We start from the raw sequence: 19,423 nt of genomic DNA, 5'->3' as shown, positions 1-19,423 counted from the left end.
CAGCTAAGTAAATGGGGGCCTAGGTTTGGACCGGAGGCAATGGAGGGTTAAGGGGCTCTTTCACGAAAGCTTAGCATGTGCTAATGGATATTAGTGTGTACTAAGGGGAATATTCATCAAGTGGAGTGGAGTGGCCTAGTGGTTAGAGCACCGGTCTTGCAATCCAGAGGTGGTCAGTTCAAATCCCACTGCTGCTCCTTGTGATCTTGGGCAAGTCACTTGGCCCTCAGGTGCAAACTTGGATTATGAACCCTCCTGGGACGGAGAAATATCTAGTGTACCTGAGTGTGACTCACCTTGAGCTACTACTGAAAAAGGTGTGAGCAAGCTCTGAACAAATAAGGTGCAGTAAAAGATCACCTTCTATTGCACCTTGATTTACCACCAGATTCAGCAACCTGCAGTATGCCAGCCCTGTAGATAGCTGAATCCAGGATTAAGGGGCCCTTGTAGTAAGCAGTGTATGCACCTACACAAGCTCAACATGCGCCAAATTGGAGTTACCACTAGGTTACCACATGGTCCTTGTGGTTATTTCAATTTTGTTGCGTGTCCGCTACACGCGTCTGTAGTCACCGTTAGGCAACAATGTGCAAAATGCACTCAAGTGCCAACGTGATTTAGACTCCATTTTTATCATTGGACAAAAAACTCCACTTGGCTACTAATAGGGGTTACTTTACCCTGTATGCAAAAAATCAAAATCGTGATGTTAAACTGTTTCTCAACCAAGAAATGATGTTACTTAGCTTAATCAATACTCTAACACATTCTAACACAATACCACACATTCTCTAACTCTTGTGTTAGTTTAGCTTTTTTCAGCTCATTACCAGGACTTAAATATCATATCAGTATTTTTTGTTAGGTGACGTTAAGGCCATTTAAATCATGCTAAGGGCCAAATAATATGACTTAAGGCCCTGTCTCTTCTTGATGAATTGCCCCCCTCCCCAGCTGCCATGTGGCCCATAGGTATAAAATAGGATCCTCAGCGTTAGTGTGTGTTAAGCTGTAGTTAAAGGGCCCCTAAATCGGACCGACCGTTCACTTGTCTATTAGATTGTAAGCTCTTTGAGCAGGGACTGTCTCTCTTTGTTAAATTGTACAGCACTGCGTAACCCTAGTAGCGCTCTAGAAATGTTAAGTAGTAGTAGTAGTAGTAAAAGCTTCCTTGTTAAAATGATTAGTAGAACCATCTGGGAAATGCTGAGGAAAGCATGATAATTTTTCAAACAAGTAGCTTAAAATCTCTGAGACTAACCAACTCATTTTCGAAAGAGAAAGACGCCCATATTTTGAACCAAATCGGGAGATGGCCATCTTTCTCACAAAAACAGCCAAATCGGTATAATCGAAAGCCACTTTTGGGCGTCTTCAACTGCAATGTGTCGCGGAAACGGCCAAAGTTGATGGGGGCGTGTTGGAGGCGTGGTGAAGGCGGGGCGGGGGCGTGGTTATCGGCCAAACAGAAATGGATGGCTTTCGCCGATAATGGGAAAAAAATAGCCGTGTTTAGCGAACATTTATGTCACTTTTTTTGGACCCTTTTTTTTCATGAACAAGTCCCAAAAAAGTGCCCTAAATGACCAGATGACCACCGGAGGGAATGGGGGATGACCACCCCTGACTCCCCCAGTGGTCACTAACCCCTTCCTATACTAAAAAAATAAAAATAAAAACCTTTTTGCCAGCCTCAAATGCCGTACCTACCTCCATGACAGCAGAATGTGTTGTATCGTCTGACAGCCTTTCCCTGGTTGTGATGTGGCTCTCGGGTGAGTGTGACACCTTTTCTGTTAGGTGCCCTGCAGAGTCACAGCAGCAATGCATTGTGGTGGCTGTAGGGTACTGGGCTCTACTCCCATGGTGCTTTTTCCCCCCTGCTAAGTGGGTCAGAGTGTGCCCTGTTTTGTTTCCAGTAGTCCATGCGGTAGTGGCCATTTTTGTAAGATAGTTTTAGATCCCTTTCCTGTGTTACCCATGTTAGAGAACGTAGTTCTTACGTTGAATGGTGCTGAAAGAGGGCATTGTACACCATTGTGCCAGCTCTGACCTACTGCTAATCTTAGTACCAGGGAACTCTTTGCCAGTGGGGCACAACCTCTGATCTGCACTTAACTGTGAATAAAGGTGGTTATTCCAAGAAAGGACATTTTCAGAGAGATTAGTCTTCAGGTGTGAACTGGTGTGCCAAAGTTATACAGTAGCAATAAGTCCTAGAGGCTGTATGCAGGTCCCTGGAGCAGTTTTAGTGGGTGCAGTACAGTTGTGGGTAGTGGGTTTTGGTGGGGGGTTGGGGGGGCTCAGGTCCCAAAGTAAGGGAGCTATGCACGTGGGAGCTTTTCTGAAGTCCACCGCACTGACCCCTAGGGTGCCCGGTTGGTGTCCTGGCATGTCAGGGGGGCTAGTGCACTAAAAATGCTGGCTCCTCCCACGGCCAAATTCCTTGAATTTGTCCGGCTTTGAGATGGCCGACATAACTTTCCATTATCGCTAAAAAATGAAACCGGCCATCTCAAACCCTGGCCATATCCAATGCATTTGGCTGGCCTAAACCGTATTATCGAAAAAAAAGATGGCCGACCATCTTTTTCGAAAATACGGTTTGGACCAGCCCTTTTCGTAGACGTTCCCAGAGATGGGCGTCTTTAGAGATCGCTGCTTGCGTTCGATTATGCCCCTCCACGACCCCAAAAAGCTTCTCACTTCACAAGAATTCTCTCAGAAAGGTTTTTCTATCGATAAATAGGATGGATGCAGCCACACAGATGGTGACATCATCCATATGGCGGGGGTGGGATGTTTGACCACGGAAATTCAAATCCTGGAGACAAGAATCTTAAAAAGCTTGTTTATTGATGAAAAGACTCGACACAACTGTTGTGTTTCGGCCGTCAGGCCTGCATCAGGAGTCTTGCTCAATAACGTGTCATTTATTGAGTCTCAGACGCCAGGAAGAACAGCTGATATGTGCAGTAGGTAGTACGTGATATGATGATCTGTTGTACGGGTCTTTAGAAAGACCTTTGGTGATAAGCTTGCTAAAAGACAAATCGAGTGTCGTAAAAAGCCTGACGGCCGAAACACAACAGTTGTGTCGAGTCTTTTCATCAATAAACAAGCTTTTTAAGATTCTTGTCTCCAGGATTTGAATTTCTGTGGTCAAACATTCCACTCTCACTTACACTTGTGTTTTCCCGTGGGGAGTTCGAGTTCTCCGCTTGGCTGCAGATTCTTCTGATCATCCATATGGCCCCAGAATGGATAGTTCTCCAGAGCAAAGAAAAGCATACAAAACTTTTCTGGGCACAGGCAGTTGATCCTGCACTCCCCACAGATAAAACGGGCTTTAGTTTCATTTATCTGCTTGACTCAACCAGACCTACATCAGTGCTTCCGCCAATATCATATCCTCTAGCTCTCTAACATCTTCTTCTGATGCATCCCTCTCTGATCAATGCACTAGTACATAAGTATTGCTATACTGGGACAGACTGAAGGTATATTAAGCCCAGTATCATGTTTCCAACAGTGGCCAATCCAGGTCACAAGTACCTGACAAGATCCGAAAACAGTACACTACACTTTATGATGCTTATCCCAGAAATAAGCAGTGGATTTTCCCCAAGTCCATTTTAATAATTGCTTGTGGACTTTTCTTGTAGGAAGCTATCCAAACCTTTTTTAAACCCCGCTAAGCTAATTGTTTTTACTGCATTCTCTGGCAATGAACCCCAGAGTTTAATTACATGTTGAGTGAAGAAAGATTTTCTCCAATTCGTTTTAAATTTACTACTACTACTACTACTACTATAAATCATTTCTATAGCGCTACCAGTCGTACGCAGTGCTTTTGTAGCTTCATTGCGTGCCCCCTAGTCCTAGTATTTTTGGAAAGAGTAAACAAGCGATTCACATCTACCTGTTCCACTCCAACCAGTATTTTATATACCTCTCCTCAGCCATCTTTTCTCCAAGCTGAAGAGCCCAAACCATTTCAGCCTTTTCTCATAGGGAAGTCGTCCCATCTCCTTTATCATTTTCATTGCCCTTCTCTATACATTTTCTAATTCTACTATATCTTTTTTGAGATGCAGTGACCAGAATTACACACAGTATTCAAGGTGCAGTCACTCCATGTAGCGATACAAAGCTATTATAACATCCTCATTTTTATTTTCCATTCCTTTCCTAATAATACGTAACATTCTATTTGCTTTCTTTCCCGCTGCAGCACACTGAGCAGAGGGTTTCATCGTATCATCAACAATGACTCTTATATCCTCTTCCTGGTCGGTGACTCCTAACATAGAACCTTGCATCACATAGCTATAGTTCTGGTTGCTCTTGCCCACATCACTTTGCATCACTTTGCACTTGCTCACATTAAACAACATCTGCCATTTGGATGCCCAGTCTCCCAGTCTCGTAAGGTTGTCTTGCAATTTTTCACAATCCTCTTGCGATTTAACAACTTTGAATAACTTTGTGTCGTTGGTAAATTTAATTTCCTCACTAGTTATTCCCATATCTAGATCATTTATAAATAAGTTAAATGCAGCGGTCCCAACACAGACCTCTGCGGAACCCCACTATCTACCCTTCTCCATTGAGAATACTGACCATTTAACCCTACTCTCTGTTTTCTATCCTTTAACCAATTTTTAATCCACAATAGAACACTACCTTTTGTCTCATTGAAACAGGACTAATTAGCAAGTAAATCAGGAGGCCGAGACACAGACTTCCAAAGCAAGGCAACTTTTATTAGCTAGCTGTCACAGTACTAAGTTCAGACTCAGGATACTGCGCCCCGAGCGTCACCTGACACTCGTTCTTATACAAATTAGTGGTCATGCGCATAAAACACACCATACATCACACATACACATGCGCAGTACAAGCACATGCGCAATACATTAGTAGTTCTGTAGTTCTCACAGAGAAAAGATACGTCAGTTTCATAGCTTTCATAGAAATTGTTACTTTGCAAGAAATGTAACTTATTGCAGTGTTCCAGCACATTCACACAATACAGCCTCTATACATGGATCACAAGACTGCACGGGCAGAGCCAGCTGCCTCCCTTACAAACCTAAATTGCTGACTACTACAACTTATCTAGCTGCTGGTTAACAAATAGATATTACTAGTAAAAGTCCAAACTGCACAGTTTTAGGTTTTAGTCTAGGCTCATTATAGAAAAGCTGAGGTTTTGGTACAAAGCAAAGGTGCAAGTGTGAATGCAAAGTCCAAATAGAAAATCCTGCTAGTGCAAAAGTCCACAAAAGTCCAAATAGAGTAAACAGTGCAAGTCAAGTTTTGCAAGTTCAGTGGTAGTGCAAGTTTTGCCCCCTACAATCCCCCCTTTGATACTTTGATCAATTGTCCAAGTGAAAAGTATCACAACAACGGGGGTGGTGTAAATGTAGAGAAGTTCAAGAAGTGATGGCCCTAAGATTCCTTTCGTGGCCGTTGAGTTCTTCACCGGGGTTGAGACGAAAGGTCCCTATTGGACGCTCCCCCCTTTGTAGCCGGTCTTTACCAGGAAAGGTGTAAATGGCCCAGAGGGCAAGTCATGCACAGTATCTGGAAAAATACAAAGGAGGTTAGGTTAGTGTGGGAGGATAGAGGTGTGGTGGAATGTTGCTGAAGTTAGGAGTCATCATCAGAGGAATCAGGATCCTCCTCTATTGAAGGCAGGGAGGAATACATCTGGAGAGACATAATTTGCAGAGCTGCGCGCTGATCAGCAATGCGTTCCATGGCCCTGCGAGCAAAAGACAAAACACATGGAAGTAAACAGGGTAAGAACACAAGGCCCCCAAACAGGCAGATCCCGAAAAATATCAAGTTCTTCCACCACGTGCCCCCAAAGAGAGAATCCCACCAACTATCACCTAGCATAGATGTCCATTTCTGGACGGGAACATGTGCAAGCTTTCTAATGTCAGTAGCTATATTTAGTACCGCAGCTCCAGTATCATCAATTTGCAGGCAACAATTGGAAGTATTCCACTTCCCACAGACCCCGCCTTCTTCCGCAAGAAGGTAATCCAGTGCCAACCGATTCTGGTAGATGGCAGTTCGCATTTGGGTTTGTTGCTTGGCTATAAGCTCTAAAGCTTCAGCCGTATGATTGGTGATAACTTCTACTACAGCTTGCAACCGGATAATACGATTTAACATATAAATAGGAGTGTGATATCCCCAAGACCCATCTTGGGCCCATGTTGCGGGTCCATATGTCTCTATGATCCGCTCTGGAGGCCACTCATCCGATCCCCACTTCTGTTCTCCTCCGATGGGGAAAGACCTGCGGGAATGATGGGTTAAATCATCATACAATGGTGTGCCTAAATTGGCAGCCGCAGAGTGAGGCAGCAAGAAAAAACCAGGATAAATTAACCCAATAGTACAAGATTCTGACCAGGTACCCGGTAAGCGGGCATATGCACTATATCCGCAGATCCAGAATAACCCATCAGGTGCTTGCCACTGTCGAGCACCCCGAAGACCTGGGTTATTCCAGTGGCCTCTCAACTGAGAGACTCCCTGAAAGGGGTTAGGTCCAGAGCAATTAAACAGTTGGTTGGTATCAGTAAAATTATAAGGGAAACATAAGTTGTTGGCAACACAGCTGGGATACCATGTGACAGCGGCCGGCCAGTATTGCACCTGAGTGCCATTAACAGTAAGGATGGAAACACAAGGAGTGTCTCCTACACAGGGCCGTGCCTAGGGTCTCTGGTGCCCCCCTGCAGACTATCGGTTGGCGCCCCCCCCCCCCCCCCCCCCCGTCCAGCAGAGCAGGAACAGAAGGGAGCAGGCAAGTAAGCCGGACCTCAGGAAAAAATAGCACTGTATGTATCCCTCATTGATAAGTCTCTGACTCTAAAGTTTAGCAATTTCATTAAAGCAAAATGTATTTTCACATATCACATCCTATCCAAGGAGAATGTTTTATATATGTCACCCGTCTGTGGTAAAACTTCACACAGTATCAAAATACCTCTAATATGTAGTCGTGCCAGCCGAGGAAACTAACTGTGCTCAGCTCACAAGAGACAGAGTGAACATAAAATAAAACTTCATCCTTAAAAGATAATATCGGATGAATGCATGAAGGTGAATATGAATTCCTGTGAATGGAATCAATTTGATTTACAATAAATCCAGATACTACTCCCTCATATATATAACAAAAAATTATTTAAGTGGAATGGAATTATTTGACTGTACTGGTAAACAGAAAGAAATACTCTATTGCATTCTAATCTCCTTTGCACCAAAGGATATAATTCAGATCAAACATTTATCTCTGATCAACTATCTCAGATCAAATATTTATTTCAGATCAAATATTAAGGTTTCCTTGCTTACAGTCACTTAAATCTACCTAGCCTTTATATAGCTTATAGGATTTAAACACTCTTAAACTGAAATTCACCCTTTTCTATTCTTCATAAACTTCAAGTAATCCTGAAATATTCAGATCCTTTTCTCACTAGAGAAACTTCAATCGCCACCAATCTCTTTTCACTTATATTTTCTCATTTACCATAATCAGGCACTCTTTTATAACTTCAGTCAACAAACACAGGAAGTCACAGCTGGATGTCTCTCTTGGCAAAGGACAGCTCTCACTCTGTTCACTTCCCGGGCAGATTTCTTAACAGAAGCTGATCATCCAATCAGAGAGCTCTATTTGAATGCAGATTAACATACTCATGGGAATGTTTAGTGAAAAACACCGGACTAATTTGCATATGATTTAAACAAATCTGAGCATATGACAACCAAGTACAGACTCCCAGCACCTGAATTCTGCAATTAGATTTAAGGCAAATACTTTTAAAACTTATTTTTAGCACTTTTAAAATTTCAGGTTCTCTTTAATTTGAATGCTGTTTCAAGCTCTGAAACTCACCCTGACTATGGAGCTAACCCCAAACTGAAGCATAAATAGCAATCTGGTTGTATTCTCATGTAACTTGAAGAGTGTGCCTGCCTCAATTAATACTGCTCCTTTGCATGAAAAGGGGAGGGCAGTGGAGATAGGAAAATCACAAGTTCAGATGAAAGATTTTGCAAGTGAGCAGACGGAGCGCTTACTGCATCAGCACGGCCCTGCTTTTCAGCTACTACTTTTGAGAACCAAAGCAACTTTCTTTTCCTCTTATTTCTGTTTATTTCCTTACAAAAAGTGTGTTGCCCTTACCATTGCTCCTCTCAGTTTTGTCCACTGCTTTCCAACTTCTTCCAGATATTCCCATCCAGACAACAATTCTTTGAGGTTATCCCCCATCTAACATAGTAACATAGTAGATGACGGCAGAAAAAGACCTGCAAGGTCCATCCAGTCTGCCCAACAAGATAACCCATATGTGCTACTTTTTGTGTATACCCTGCTTTGATTTGTACCTGGGCTCTTCAGGGCACTGACCGTATAAGTCTGCCCAGCACTATCCCCACCTCCCAACCACCAGCCCCGCCTCCCAACCACCGGCTCTGGCACAGACCGTATAAGTTTGCCCAGCCCTATCCCCGCCTCCCAACCACCAGCCCCGCCTCCCGATCTTGACTAAGCTCCTGAGGATCCATTCCTTCTGCACAGGATTCCTTTATACTTATCCCACGCATGTTTGAATTCCGTTACCATTTTCATTTCCACCACCTCCCGCGGAAGGGCATTCCAAGCATCCACTACTCTCTCCGTGAAAAAATACTTCCTGACATTTTTCTTGAGTCTGCCCCCCTTCAATCTCATTTCATGTCCTCTCGTTCTACCATCTTCCCATCTCCGGAAAAGGTTCGTTTGCGGATTAATACCTTTCAAATATTTGAACGTCTGTATCATATCACCCCTGTTTCTCCTTTCCTCCAGAGTATACATGTTTAGTTCAGCAAGTCTCTCCTCATACGTCTTGTAACGCAAATCCCATACCATTCTTGTAGCTTTTCTTTGCACCGCTTCAATTCTTTTTACATCCTTAACAAGATACAGCCTCCAAAACTGAACACAATACTCCAGGTGGGGCCTCACCAACGACTTATACAGGGGCATCAACACCCCCTTTCTTCTGATTATCCCCCATCTGAACAAAGTTAATTTTCTGGTTATCCCCCATCTGAACAAAGTTAATTTTTAAAAAAAGTCTAGAACCTTTGCTTTTGAATGACACCTCTCCACACCTATCTTCATATTAAACCACATCATCTGGTGATCACTGGATGCCAGATGATCACCTACTATAACATCAGAAACACTCTCTCCATTAGTAAGCACTAAGTCCAATATGATCCCATCCTGCATGGAGTCCATTATCAACTGCTGGAATACTTCCCCCTGTAGAGAATCCAGGATCTCCCTGCTTCAAAAAGACCCCATAATAAGGGTACCCAAATTGCCAAGACTTCCCTGAATATATTATAGACTATTCAAAATTCAGCAGCTAGACTGTTTTTTTCTTTCAGTTGTAATGATTCAATTACATGATATCTACTCGATCTACATTGGCTGTCAATGTAGTTGAGGGTGCAGTTTAAACTAGGGATCATTGTTTTTAAGTTACTGCATGGTGAGGTTCCATCTTATTTAGTAACAGCAAATAAATCAGGTTGTTTAAGAGGACAATTTTTACTAAAATTTCCTTTGGTGCAAAAGATTAGGTTTGAGAAGATTTTGTTCATTCCATTTTCTATCAGGCAGTCTCACTCTGGAACTCCTTGCCATTAGATCTTTGCAAAATTAATAATTATCTGATCTTTAGGAAGGCCCTCAAAACTTTTTTATTTAAAAATATTTTAATGTGTAACTTTTAATAGATTTGAAGTAAATGTTTTTATTTTATGGCATCATATTAACTTATTATGTCTATTTGAGCAACTGGTTCATTTTGTTGTATGTAACCCACTTTGAACTATGATGGTATTAGTGGGGATACAAGTCTGGCATAAAGTAAACTAAACATCTGGTATATTAAAATCACCTATTAGTAGTACAGTGCAATCCGCTTAAATGCAAGGGTCTGGGACCAAAGAAATGCATGCAGTTAACCAAAGCGTGCACTTAACCGTTGTGACCCAAAGAAGCATGACATCTGATAAACATATGTACAGTACTGTTTATTATTATTATACATACATACAGGGCCGGTCTTAGGGCGAGGCGACCGAGGCGGCCGCATAGGGCCCCGCGCTCAAGGGGGCCCCGCGCGGCACGCCTGGGGTCGCCCCGCCTGCTGCTCCCACCCCCGACGATCGGTAATGTAATAAAATTGAGAAGCGCCGAGTAGCAGGCAGTGCCTCGCGTCTGCCCTGCTAAAAATCTCCTGCACGTCGTCGGGCCGGCCTTCCCGCATTAAGTCCCGCCCTCCTTTGAGGTAATAGGCTCTTCCCGCATTAAGTCACGCCCTCCTCTGAGGTAATAGCTTATTACCTCAGAGGAGGGCGGGACCTAATGCGGGAAGAGCCTATTACCTCAGAGGAGGGCGGGACTTAATGCAGGAAGGCCGGCCCGACGACGTGCAGGAGATTTTTAGCAGGGCAGACGCGAGGCTCTGCCTGCTACTCGGCGCTTCTCAAGTTTTTTTTAAGTTAGTGGGTGCAGCAGGGGAAAAGAGTTGGTAGGTGGGTCGGGTCGGGGGGGGGGACTCAGATGTGAGAAGGGTGTGGGATGGGGGTTCTCAGTTGGGGGAAGGGGGTAAGGGGGACTCAGATGGGAGAAGGGTGTGGGAGGGGGGTTCTCATTTGGGGGGAGGGGGTAAGGGGGACTCAGGTGGGAGAAGGGTGTGGGATGGGGGTTCTCAGATGGGAGAAGGGGGCTGGAACTGGGGTTTGAGAAGGGGCCATATGGGAAATGGGGGCCATGCATTGGGCTGGTGGGAAAATGGGGCATGCGTGGGTCAGGTGGGAGAATGGTTCTGGGGCTGAAAAGGGGGGGCTCTAATACAAGACATGTGGATGAAGGGGGCTGGAACTGGGGGCTGAAAAGGAGGCAGGGGCTAGTACTGGGACTGGATGCTGAAAAGGGGCAGGGGCTGAAACTGTGGGTACTGGGGGCTGAAAAGGAGATAGGGAGAAGTGGCTGGGGCTGATGCTTGGACTGGTGAGAGAAAAGGGCTGGGGACGGGTTGAAACTGGGGGCTGAAAAGGGGACAGGGAGGAGTGGCTGGGGACTGAAGCTCGGGACTGGTGGGAGAAAAGGGCTGGGGCTGAAACGGGGGACTGGTGGGATAGTGGGGCTGGAACTGGGGGCTGAAAAAAAGGGGCAGAGAGAGGGGCAGATCCTGGATGGAAGGGGGAGCGAGAGGGAGGGCAGACCCGGATGGATGGGAAAAGGAGGGTAAATGGTGGATTGAAGGGGCAGAGAGAAAGGGCAGACAGTGGATGGAAGGGATAGAAAGGGCAGACAGTGAATGGAAGGGGCAGAGATAGATGTGCACGGAAGGGGCAGGGAGAGAGGGCAGACATTGGATGAAGGGGACAGCAGAGAGGGCAGACACTGGATGGCAGAGAGAGAGCGAAGACAGATGCTGGATGGAAGGAAGACAGTGAAAAGAAGATGAGGAAAGCAGAAACCAGAGACGACAAACTGTAAATAAAATATATATTTTTATTTTTTTGCTTTAGGATATAGTATTGTAGCTGTGCTAATAAATGTTTATAATAGAACATGTAAATAAGGTAATCTTTTTATTGGACTAATTTTAATACATTTTGACAAACTTTCAGAGAACAAAGCCCCCTTCCTCAGGTCAGGATAGGATACTGTAACAGCTCTATACTGTATTGACCTGAGGACGGAGGTTTTGGCCTCTGAAAGCTAAATGTATTAGTCCAATAAAATGCTATTATTTTATTTTCTATATTTGTTTTATTTCTATTTGTTAATTTGTAAAGTGGTGATTGGTATTTGTTAGGTTTTTTTTCAAATTTACATCTGTTGTCTTTATATTTTGCGCAGTACTAGGGCACATTTTCTGTTTCTGTGGTGTTGTATTGTATGCAGAGTCTGGCATCTTGGGGGTTCAGTTTAATTTTTGTCTAAATAGAAAGTTTAAATATTACTACTTATTCTATAGTGGATTAGGGTGTATCTGTGTTTGTGAAAAAGACATGGTTTTCAGTTGGCATTGACTGTGTAGGATCGACAAGCCCTGGAGCTGGGGGCCTTGGAGCTCGGAGGGAGGGGTGGCCGGCTCTGGAGCTAGGGTGGGGGTGGAGCTAGGGTGGGGCGGAGTTAGGGTGGGGCAGGGCTAGGGTGGGGCCCTGTCAAATTGGTCTGCATAGGGCCCCGCACTTGCTAAGACCGGCCCTGCATACATACAGTATACAGTCTCAGTTAACTGACATTAGACTGGCTTGAAGTAATCAGTTATAGTCCTCTGTACACTCTTGGGTCTGTGAGTCCCATAGACTACGTCTGCCAGATGGTAAAAACTGTCATAGCACTGACATCCAGTGGCCTCCAGATAGGCCCGCACGGTGTTGAGACTCTCCAGCGCTCTTGCAAAAGTGACAGGAGGAGGTTGTTGAATTTCATCAGCATGTGCTTCGCTGCTCATTTCTTCATCTGTTCCATCATCAGCCGTTGTTGCCTGCATGTAGGAGTATATCTCGACATCAGTGCTGTCTTCAGCTGTTTGTAGATCTTAATCAACAGCTACGTAGCGATGGAACTCCTCTTCAGTAAAACCAGCTGGGATGTCAATAACCTCTTCATCTGACGCGTTTTCAACAGCTGCACCGGTTTCGTCCCTCTCCACATCCTTAACAAAGCTTGCCCGCTTGTAGCAGTTCTCAATGGTTGCCTGTGTAACATGATTCCAGGCTTCTTTCTGCATATGTAGGGAATCCAACAGTGATAGGTTACGAGCCAGTTCAACAGCACGTTTATCCTTCCCAGCCTGGTCATCCATAACGCTCATCAGACGACGTAGCACAAGAGCCCGATAATGTTGTTTGAAATTGGCTATTATGTCCTGATCCAGAGGTTGGATCAGAGAGGTAGTGTTTGATGGCAGAAGGACCACCTTGACGTCAGACAGCCTGACATCATCCCTGTGTGCAGCACAATTATCACAAAGCAGCAAAATCTGACGCTTTTGTGCCCGCATTCTAGTGTCTAACTTCTTTAGCCACTGCTTCCAAATTTCCCCAGCCATCCACAAATTTGCGTTAGCCTCGTATGACACAGGAAGTCTACTACTACTACTACTACTACTTATCATTTCTATAGCGTTACTAGTGTATGCAGCGCTGTACACTTGAACATGAAGAGACAGTCCCTGCTCGACAGTCCCTTAACTTTCTTGAAGCAACAGGGCTGCTTGCTCTTTCCAATGACGAGGGGTTCCAACTTCTCACTCCCATCCAAATTGCAGCAAAGGAGGACCGTCAGTCGGTCCTTCGATGTTTTACCTCCAGTAGTTTCGGCATGTTTGAATGCAAGTGTTCCATCAGGAATCGCTCGCCAGTAGAGACCATTTTCATCAGCATTGAAAATGTCACGAGGTGCAAATTCGTTCAAGATGGTAGGAAGAACAGAAACAACCCAATTTTCAGCACCAAAGTAATCAGCATCTTGTTTGTCACCATGCTGTTTCTTGAATTTTATGCTGTTCCTCTCCTTCCATCTTTCCAACCATCTAACAGTGGCTTTGAATTCAGTTAGTCCAAGACTTTCAGCTAGCTGGTTAGCTTTCTCCATAAGCAGTGGACCACTGTCAGGAAACTGTCTGCTCCTGACTTGAGAAAACCACCAAAGAAGAGCATCTTCTACCTCCTCAGCTTTTCCTGCCCATTTTCATTTCCATTGTGGATTTGTATTGTTTTGCCAGTCTTCCAGAAGCTGGTCTTTCTGCTTCAAGACATGTGAAATTTGACTGGGATTGACACCATATTCTTTAGCAATAGATGCTTGACTTTCTTTGTTTTCTAATTTTTTAAGAACTTTTATTTGTTCAGCCAGTGTTACAGTCTTACAGTTCCGCCACCGCAACGATGTCGATGACCCCGGTGCATGCTCCAACAACATTCTTTCCCCTAATCTGCCTGGGGCAGTTAAAAAGGTGGTAAATTTGAAATTTCGGTTGTTACGCGCCACTCGGCTTCCATGTTCCATGTGCGCGCTTATGCCGAGTCTTTCCTGCAGAGGAGCGGTCTTAAACCATGCATATAAGCGAATCTTGCACTTATCAGTGGTGTGCTAAACCGAAGTTTGTCCCCATAGAAATTGATGGTGCCAAAAACGGGACCAAAGTATGGCATGCAGTTAAACAGAGCATTCGCTTATCCGACGTGCACTTAAATGGAGTGCACTGTACTTCTCCTTTCACAGCTTTATTTTGAATGTACCTGAGGCAATCTCTAATACTCTGACAGCTGGATGTTCTTTTCTTATAGGTCTGGGCAATGTTCCTTCTATCTCTGTGAATGACCATCAGGACAGAGAGATAAGTGTCCTGTGTGAATCTGCAGGATGGTATCCAGAGCCTGAAGTGACCTGGAGACATGAAGATGGACAGAGTCTGACACCAGCATCTGAGACAGAAACAGAAGAGCACAATGGTCTGTTCAACATCAAAACTTCTCTTCTGAGAACAAACCAGCATGGCAGGATTTCCTGTCACATCAGAAACATTATCCTGAACCAAGAGAGAGAATCAGCGATTTCTATATCAGGTCAGTTATAGTCAGACAGAGAAGCTTCAGTAATGTAAAGTGTTCATGTGATTGAGATGTACTTTATATCATAAAAGGGATTGGGACTTGATATACTGCCTTTCTGTGGTTTTTGCACCTACTTTCAAAGCAGTTTACATAGTATATACAGGTACTTATTAGTACCTGGGGCAATGGAGGGCTAAGTGACTTGCCCAGAATCACAAGGAGCTGCAGTGGGAACAGAACCCAGTCCCTAGGATCAAAATCCACTGCACTAATCACTAGGCTACTCCTCCACTCAGCAGCTCCTCCTATAATCAGATCCAAGAAAGGATGCAACTGTGTCTTTTGTCTTCCGAGGGGAACATTTCTTTATTTGGTTCTTCTATTGTAGTTTCAGTTTTAGATTAAAAATTGTTAAACATTAAGGGCCAGATTCCATAAATGGCACTGAAAATGTCACACTGATAAAATTTGCCGCTCGATGCTACCCTATAAAGGGCACTCCAAGATGAGCACTTTTTATAGAATAGCATTGAACGCTGAATCCAGGCTGAACTTGTGCACCAGGACTTAAACCAGCTGAAACCTGGCATACAAGTTCGGCGTGCATTCACCATATTCTATAAAACTGTGCACAATTTTCTGGAACACCCCTGAGCTGCCCATGCCCCTCCCATGTAACTCAGCACATAAGTGTATTTTTGTGCTGATGTTAGAACACGTTTCCATGCCGAACGTTCGGTGCAGAACTAGCACCTAACTTTAGGTGCTATATATAGATTTTCCTAGTAAGTGTGTGATACTAGAATAAAGTTGCCATCAGCTGGTTTTATCTCTTCTTTTTCAGCTGTATTTTACCAGCGAGTGTCCCGTTGGATGGCCTCTCTCACTCTCATTCTGGTGTCTGTGATAATCCCGTGTGGTTTACTGGTTGTGTTGGCTGTTTACCACTTGAAGAAGGAAAGAAAAGAGAAAGGTAAAGTGTCTGTCCCCACCAAAAAACAAAAAATGTTGACAGTGCCTCAGGAGACTCACAGCAGGAGAAAGGAGGGGAGGATCCTTGCAGAGATTAAGAGGAAGATGCACTAAAGTCGTCAGTAATTCCCGTTCCCTACCGATTCCATAGCGAATCGGTAGGGAACGGGAATTTACTAAAGAAAGGGAATGCAAATGAGCTACTTGTTGTAGCTCCGTTGTATTCACCATTACCTCGGTAGCCAGTCGGAGAATCGGGACGTTCCATTCGGTTATGCTCCTCTTCTTGTGTCTCTTCAGCCAATCAAAGCACATCTAGCTTGCTGGTGTCAGCTACACACACTCTGATTGGCTGAAGAGACCTGGAAGAGGAGCATAATGGAAAGGGACGTCCCAAACTCCGGATCGACTCGCAGGTCCCCGATTCCCTAATCCCTTCTCCTCGCTGCTACAGAAGGTGAGCAGCGCGGGGGAGACAAAACTAAAAAAAAACCCAAAAAATGGCAAAAACACGTCCCTCACAAGCGCAGGCAGAGTACGTCCATAAAGGACGCCCCTCACGTGCGCTCGCTGCTTTCTTTTTTCCTTTTTTACCTTTTTTTGGGGCTCTTTTCCTTTCCGATTCCCTCACAGGAGCCCTAACAAGAGGTGCAGACCTCACGTTAGGGTTTCCACGGTAAGGGAATCGGAAAAATGGTAGTGCATCTCATTATAATGTGCTGCAACGGTACTGCAGCTCATTATAATAGCCTTTGGATAATTTGCATTCCGTTTTCGTTCCCTGCTACCGTGACAGGAAAAATGCCCTTGGTGCATGCCCCGGTAAACTACTTGTGTTTTAAACTGCCTAGAACCAGTTTAAAACGCAAGTTGTGGGCTCGTTAGGTTTTGTGCATCTGGCTCTAGCATCTGTGAGATCCAAGGAAGAGCTTTAGCTAAGGGGTTCGTGATGTCACTGTCAGCTATGATTCCCCAGATGTCAGATGTGACTTTGTCTTTCGTCTGGTTCTGGGTTCCTTTCTTTGGTCCCGGATCCACTTCCCAGGGGCAGTGAGTTTTGTAGCACAATAATACAACAAAACAGGTGTGGCTTTGAAAAAGGTATCTTATATAGGAACTAGTAAAAAAGGCCCGTTTCTGACACAAATGAAACGGGCGCTAGCAAGGTTTTCCTCAGAGTGTGTATGTTTGGGAGAGTGTATGTGAGAGTGACTGTTTGAGAGTCAGAGTGAAAGTGTGAGTGTGTGAGAGAGAGAGTGAGTCTGGGTGTGAGTGTGTTTGTGAGAGAGTGTGTGTGTGAGAATGAGAGTGTGTGCAAGTGTGTATGTGAGACACAGTGTGAGAGAGAGTGTGTGTGTGTGGGTGAGAGAGAGAGTGTGTGTGAGACACAGATTCTCTGTGAGAGTGAGTGTATGAGACCAAGCGAGTGTGTGAGTGACTGTGTGGCACATAGAGAGTGAATGTGATACAGTGTGAGACAGAGTGTGTGAGAGTAAGAGTCAGAAAGACATTGTATATGAGAGAGAGAGTGTGAGCCGTGCCCTCCCAATCCATGGCCATCTGTCCCCTGGCTCCTCCATTCATCCTTTTCCAGCAATTCCCCTCTCTCCCTGAGCCCTGCCCTCCCAATCAATGCCCATCCATGCTCCTCTGTCCCCTGCCCCCTCCATTCATCCCTTTCCAGCAATTCCCCTCTCTCCCTGAGCCCTGCCCTCCCAATCCATGGCCATCCATGTTTCTCTGTCACCTGCCCCCTCCATTCATCCCTATCCAGCATTTTCCCTCTCTGCCTGAGGCCTGCCCTGCAATCCATATCCATCCATGCCCATCTGTCCCCTCCATTCATCCCTATCCAGCATTTCCCCTCTCCCTGAGTCCTGCCCTTCCAATCCATGCCCATCCATGCTCCTCTGTCACCTGGCCCCTCCATTCATCCCTATCCAGCAATTGCCCTCTCTCCCTGAGGCCTGACCTGCAATCCATATCCATCCATGCCCATCTGACCCCTCTATTCATCCCTATCCAGCAATTTCCCTCTCTCCCTGAGTCCTGCCCTCCCAATCCATGCCCATCCATGCTCCTCTGTCCCCTGCCCCCTCCATTCATCCATTTCCAGCAATTCCCCTCTCTCCCTGAGCCCTGCCCTCCCAATCCATGCCCATCCATGCTCCTCTGTCCCCTGCCGCCTCCATTCATCCTTTTCCAGCAAGTCCCCTCTCTCCCTTCCATGCCCCCCCTCGCATCCATGATTCTCTCTCTCCCATGTCCCAGCCTGGCCCGCCCTCTTCTCCCCCCCCCCTTCGCATCCATGCCCCCCCCCCCCTTTCGCATCCATGCATCCCTTTTTTTTTTTTTTCTTCTTTTTAAATTTACCTCCATGGCTGTTCCGGCAGCGAAGCGTCAGGGAAGGAGGCGGCGCTCCCGACGTCTAGCTTTCCCTTCGCTGTGTTCCACCACAGCGAAGGGAAGGCTAGACGTCGTGAGCGCCGCCTCCTTCCCTGACGTTTCGCTTCCGGATTTGTTTGTTTTGTCGCGAGGGCGGGGCAGAGACGGCTGGCTGGCTTGAAGGCTTCACACCACGAATCCACGAACCCTTCAGCCTCAGCCTGGGAGTGACGTCAGATGGCTTCATGGCTTCACAGAACGTTGTCCTCAGAACGTTGAGGGTGCGTTTTATTATATTAGATAGGCTTCTTACAAGTATGTAGCCCTTATGCCCCAATGCCCAGAAGCAGGTGCTAGGGGCCATTAGCACTGGGCTAGCACATGTATTTGCTACTGCTGAATGTTCAGAACCAGCGAACGCGTGAAATAACAAGCTCGCCAGCTCTGAATTCAATGAGCATGCAAATGTATGCTCAACAGGTCATTGCCTATTCTTTTCCAATGCTCAGAGGGCAGCGTGCCAAACAAGGGCATCCTTCCCGCGGCAAACCCTATGCCAGCTCCGAGCTGGCATTAGGGTTGTGCTGAGTAGGAGTGGAATATGGAGCCCTGACCTGTCAAATAGCCCTAGTGGTCCAGTGGACCCCTGACCCCCACCCCCCAAGGACATAGGGGCCTGGTGGTCTGGTGGGCCCCAGACTCCTCCCCCCCCCAAAAAAAAATAAAGTAAATAAAACCATGGTGTTCCAGTGGGACCCCTGGCCATGCCCCCCATCCTATAGACCTGGTGGCCTTGTGGTGTCCCCCCACCCCTCCTACTTTGACGGAGGAGGGATGGAGTACTAGTCCCTCCTCCTGCTGAGTGCGCCATCAAAATGGCGGCAACCTGTCCTGCCTGGTGCATCCTGGGTGGGGCTTAACTACCATATTCTTCCTTATATGGTTGTTAGGCTCCATCCATCTGAATTCTTTTTTCCCAGTACCTTTCTGTATATAATTTGGTTTGTTTGATTTGATATCTCCTGATTACCAAGGAGATGTGATTTCTTCTGAAGGCCCAGTTCTTGGAGACCAGTTGTTCGGTTTCTATTGTTCTTCCTGAGCACTAATCCTAAGACATATAAACTAAGCCCCAAAGGGTAGGAGAGATCCTTTCTGTCTGTCTACACTGACACCACCAGGGATCAGATTGGGGGGGGGGGGGGGGAGAGGAGGAGTCAGAGTTGCTCTCCCAGAGACCTTTATCTAATTCTCTGGGTAGGCCCTGGATCCTTAGGCTAATTTTCAGGTTAGACTCTTAACCACACAAGGTAATGCTGACATCTCCCACACTTTTTTTTTTTAAAGTGTGCACGGGAAAAGATGGAAGCACACCTGGGTACCTAAT

The 19,423-nt window shown here is 45.6% G+C and overlaps 1 protein-coding gene across 1 annotated transcript in view; it reads left to right on the top strand.

Moving 5' to 3' along the window:
- Window positions 1-19,423, top strand: part of LOC115466358 (butyrophilin subfamily 2 member A2-like) — a 223,353-nt gene that overhangs the window by 16,064 nt on the left and 187,866 nt on the right. The window contains exons 4-5 of the mRNA XM_030197547.1: window positions 14,413-14,691; window positions 15,524-15,652. Of these exons, the coding sequence (XP_030053407.1) occupies window positions 14,413-14,691; window positions 15,524-15,652 (408 nt within the window). The remainder of the gene's footprint in view (window positions 1-14,412; window positions 14,692-15,523; window positions 15,653-19,423) is intronic.

This window comes from Microcaecilia unicolor, chromosome 3 (genome assembly GCF_901765095.1).
Source record: "Microcaecilia unicolor chromosome 3, aMicUni1.1, whole genome shotgun sequence".
Classification (NCBI taxonomy): Eukaryota; Metazoa; Chordata; class Amphibia; order Gymnophiona; family Siphonopidae; genus Microcaecilia; species Microcaecilia unicolor.
This window is presented reverse-complemented; position numbering and strand designations above follow the sequence as displayed.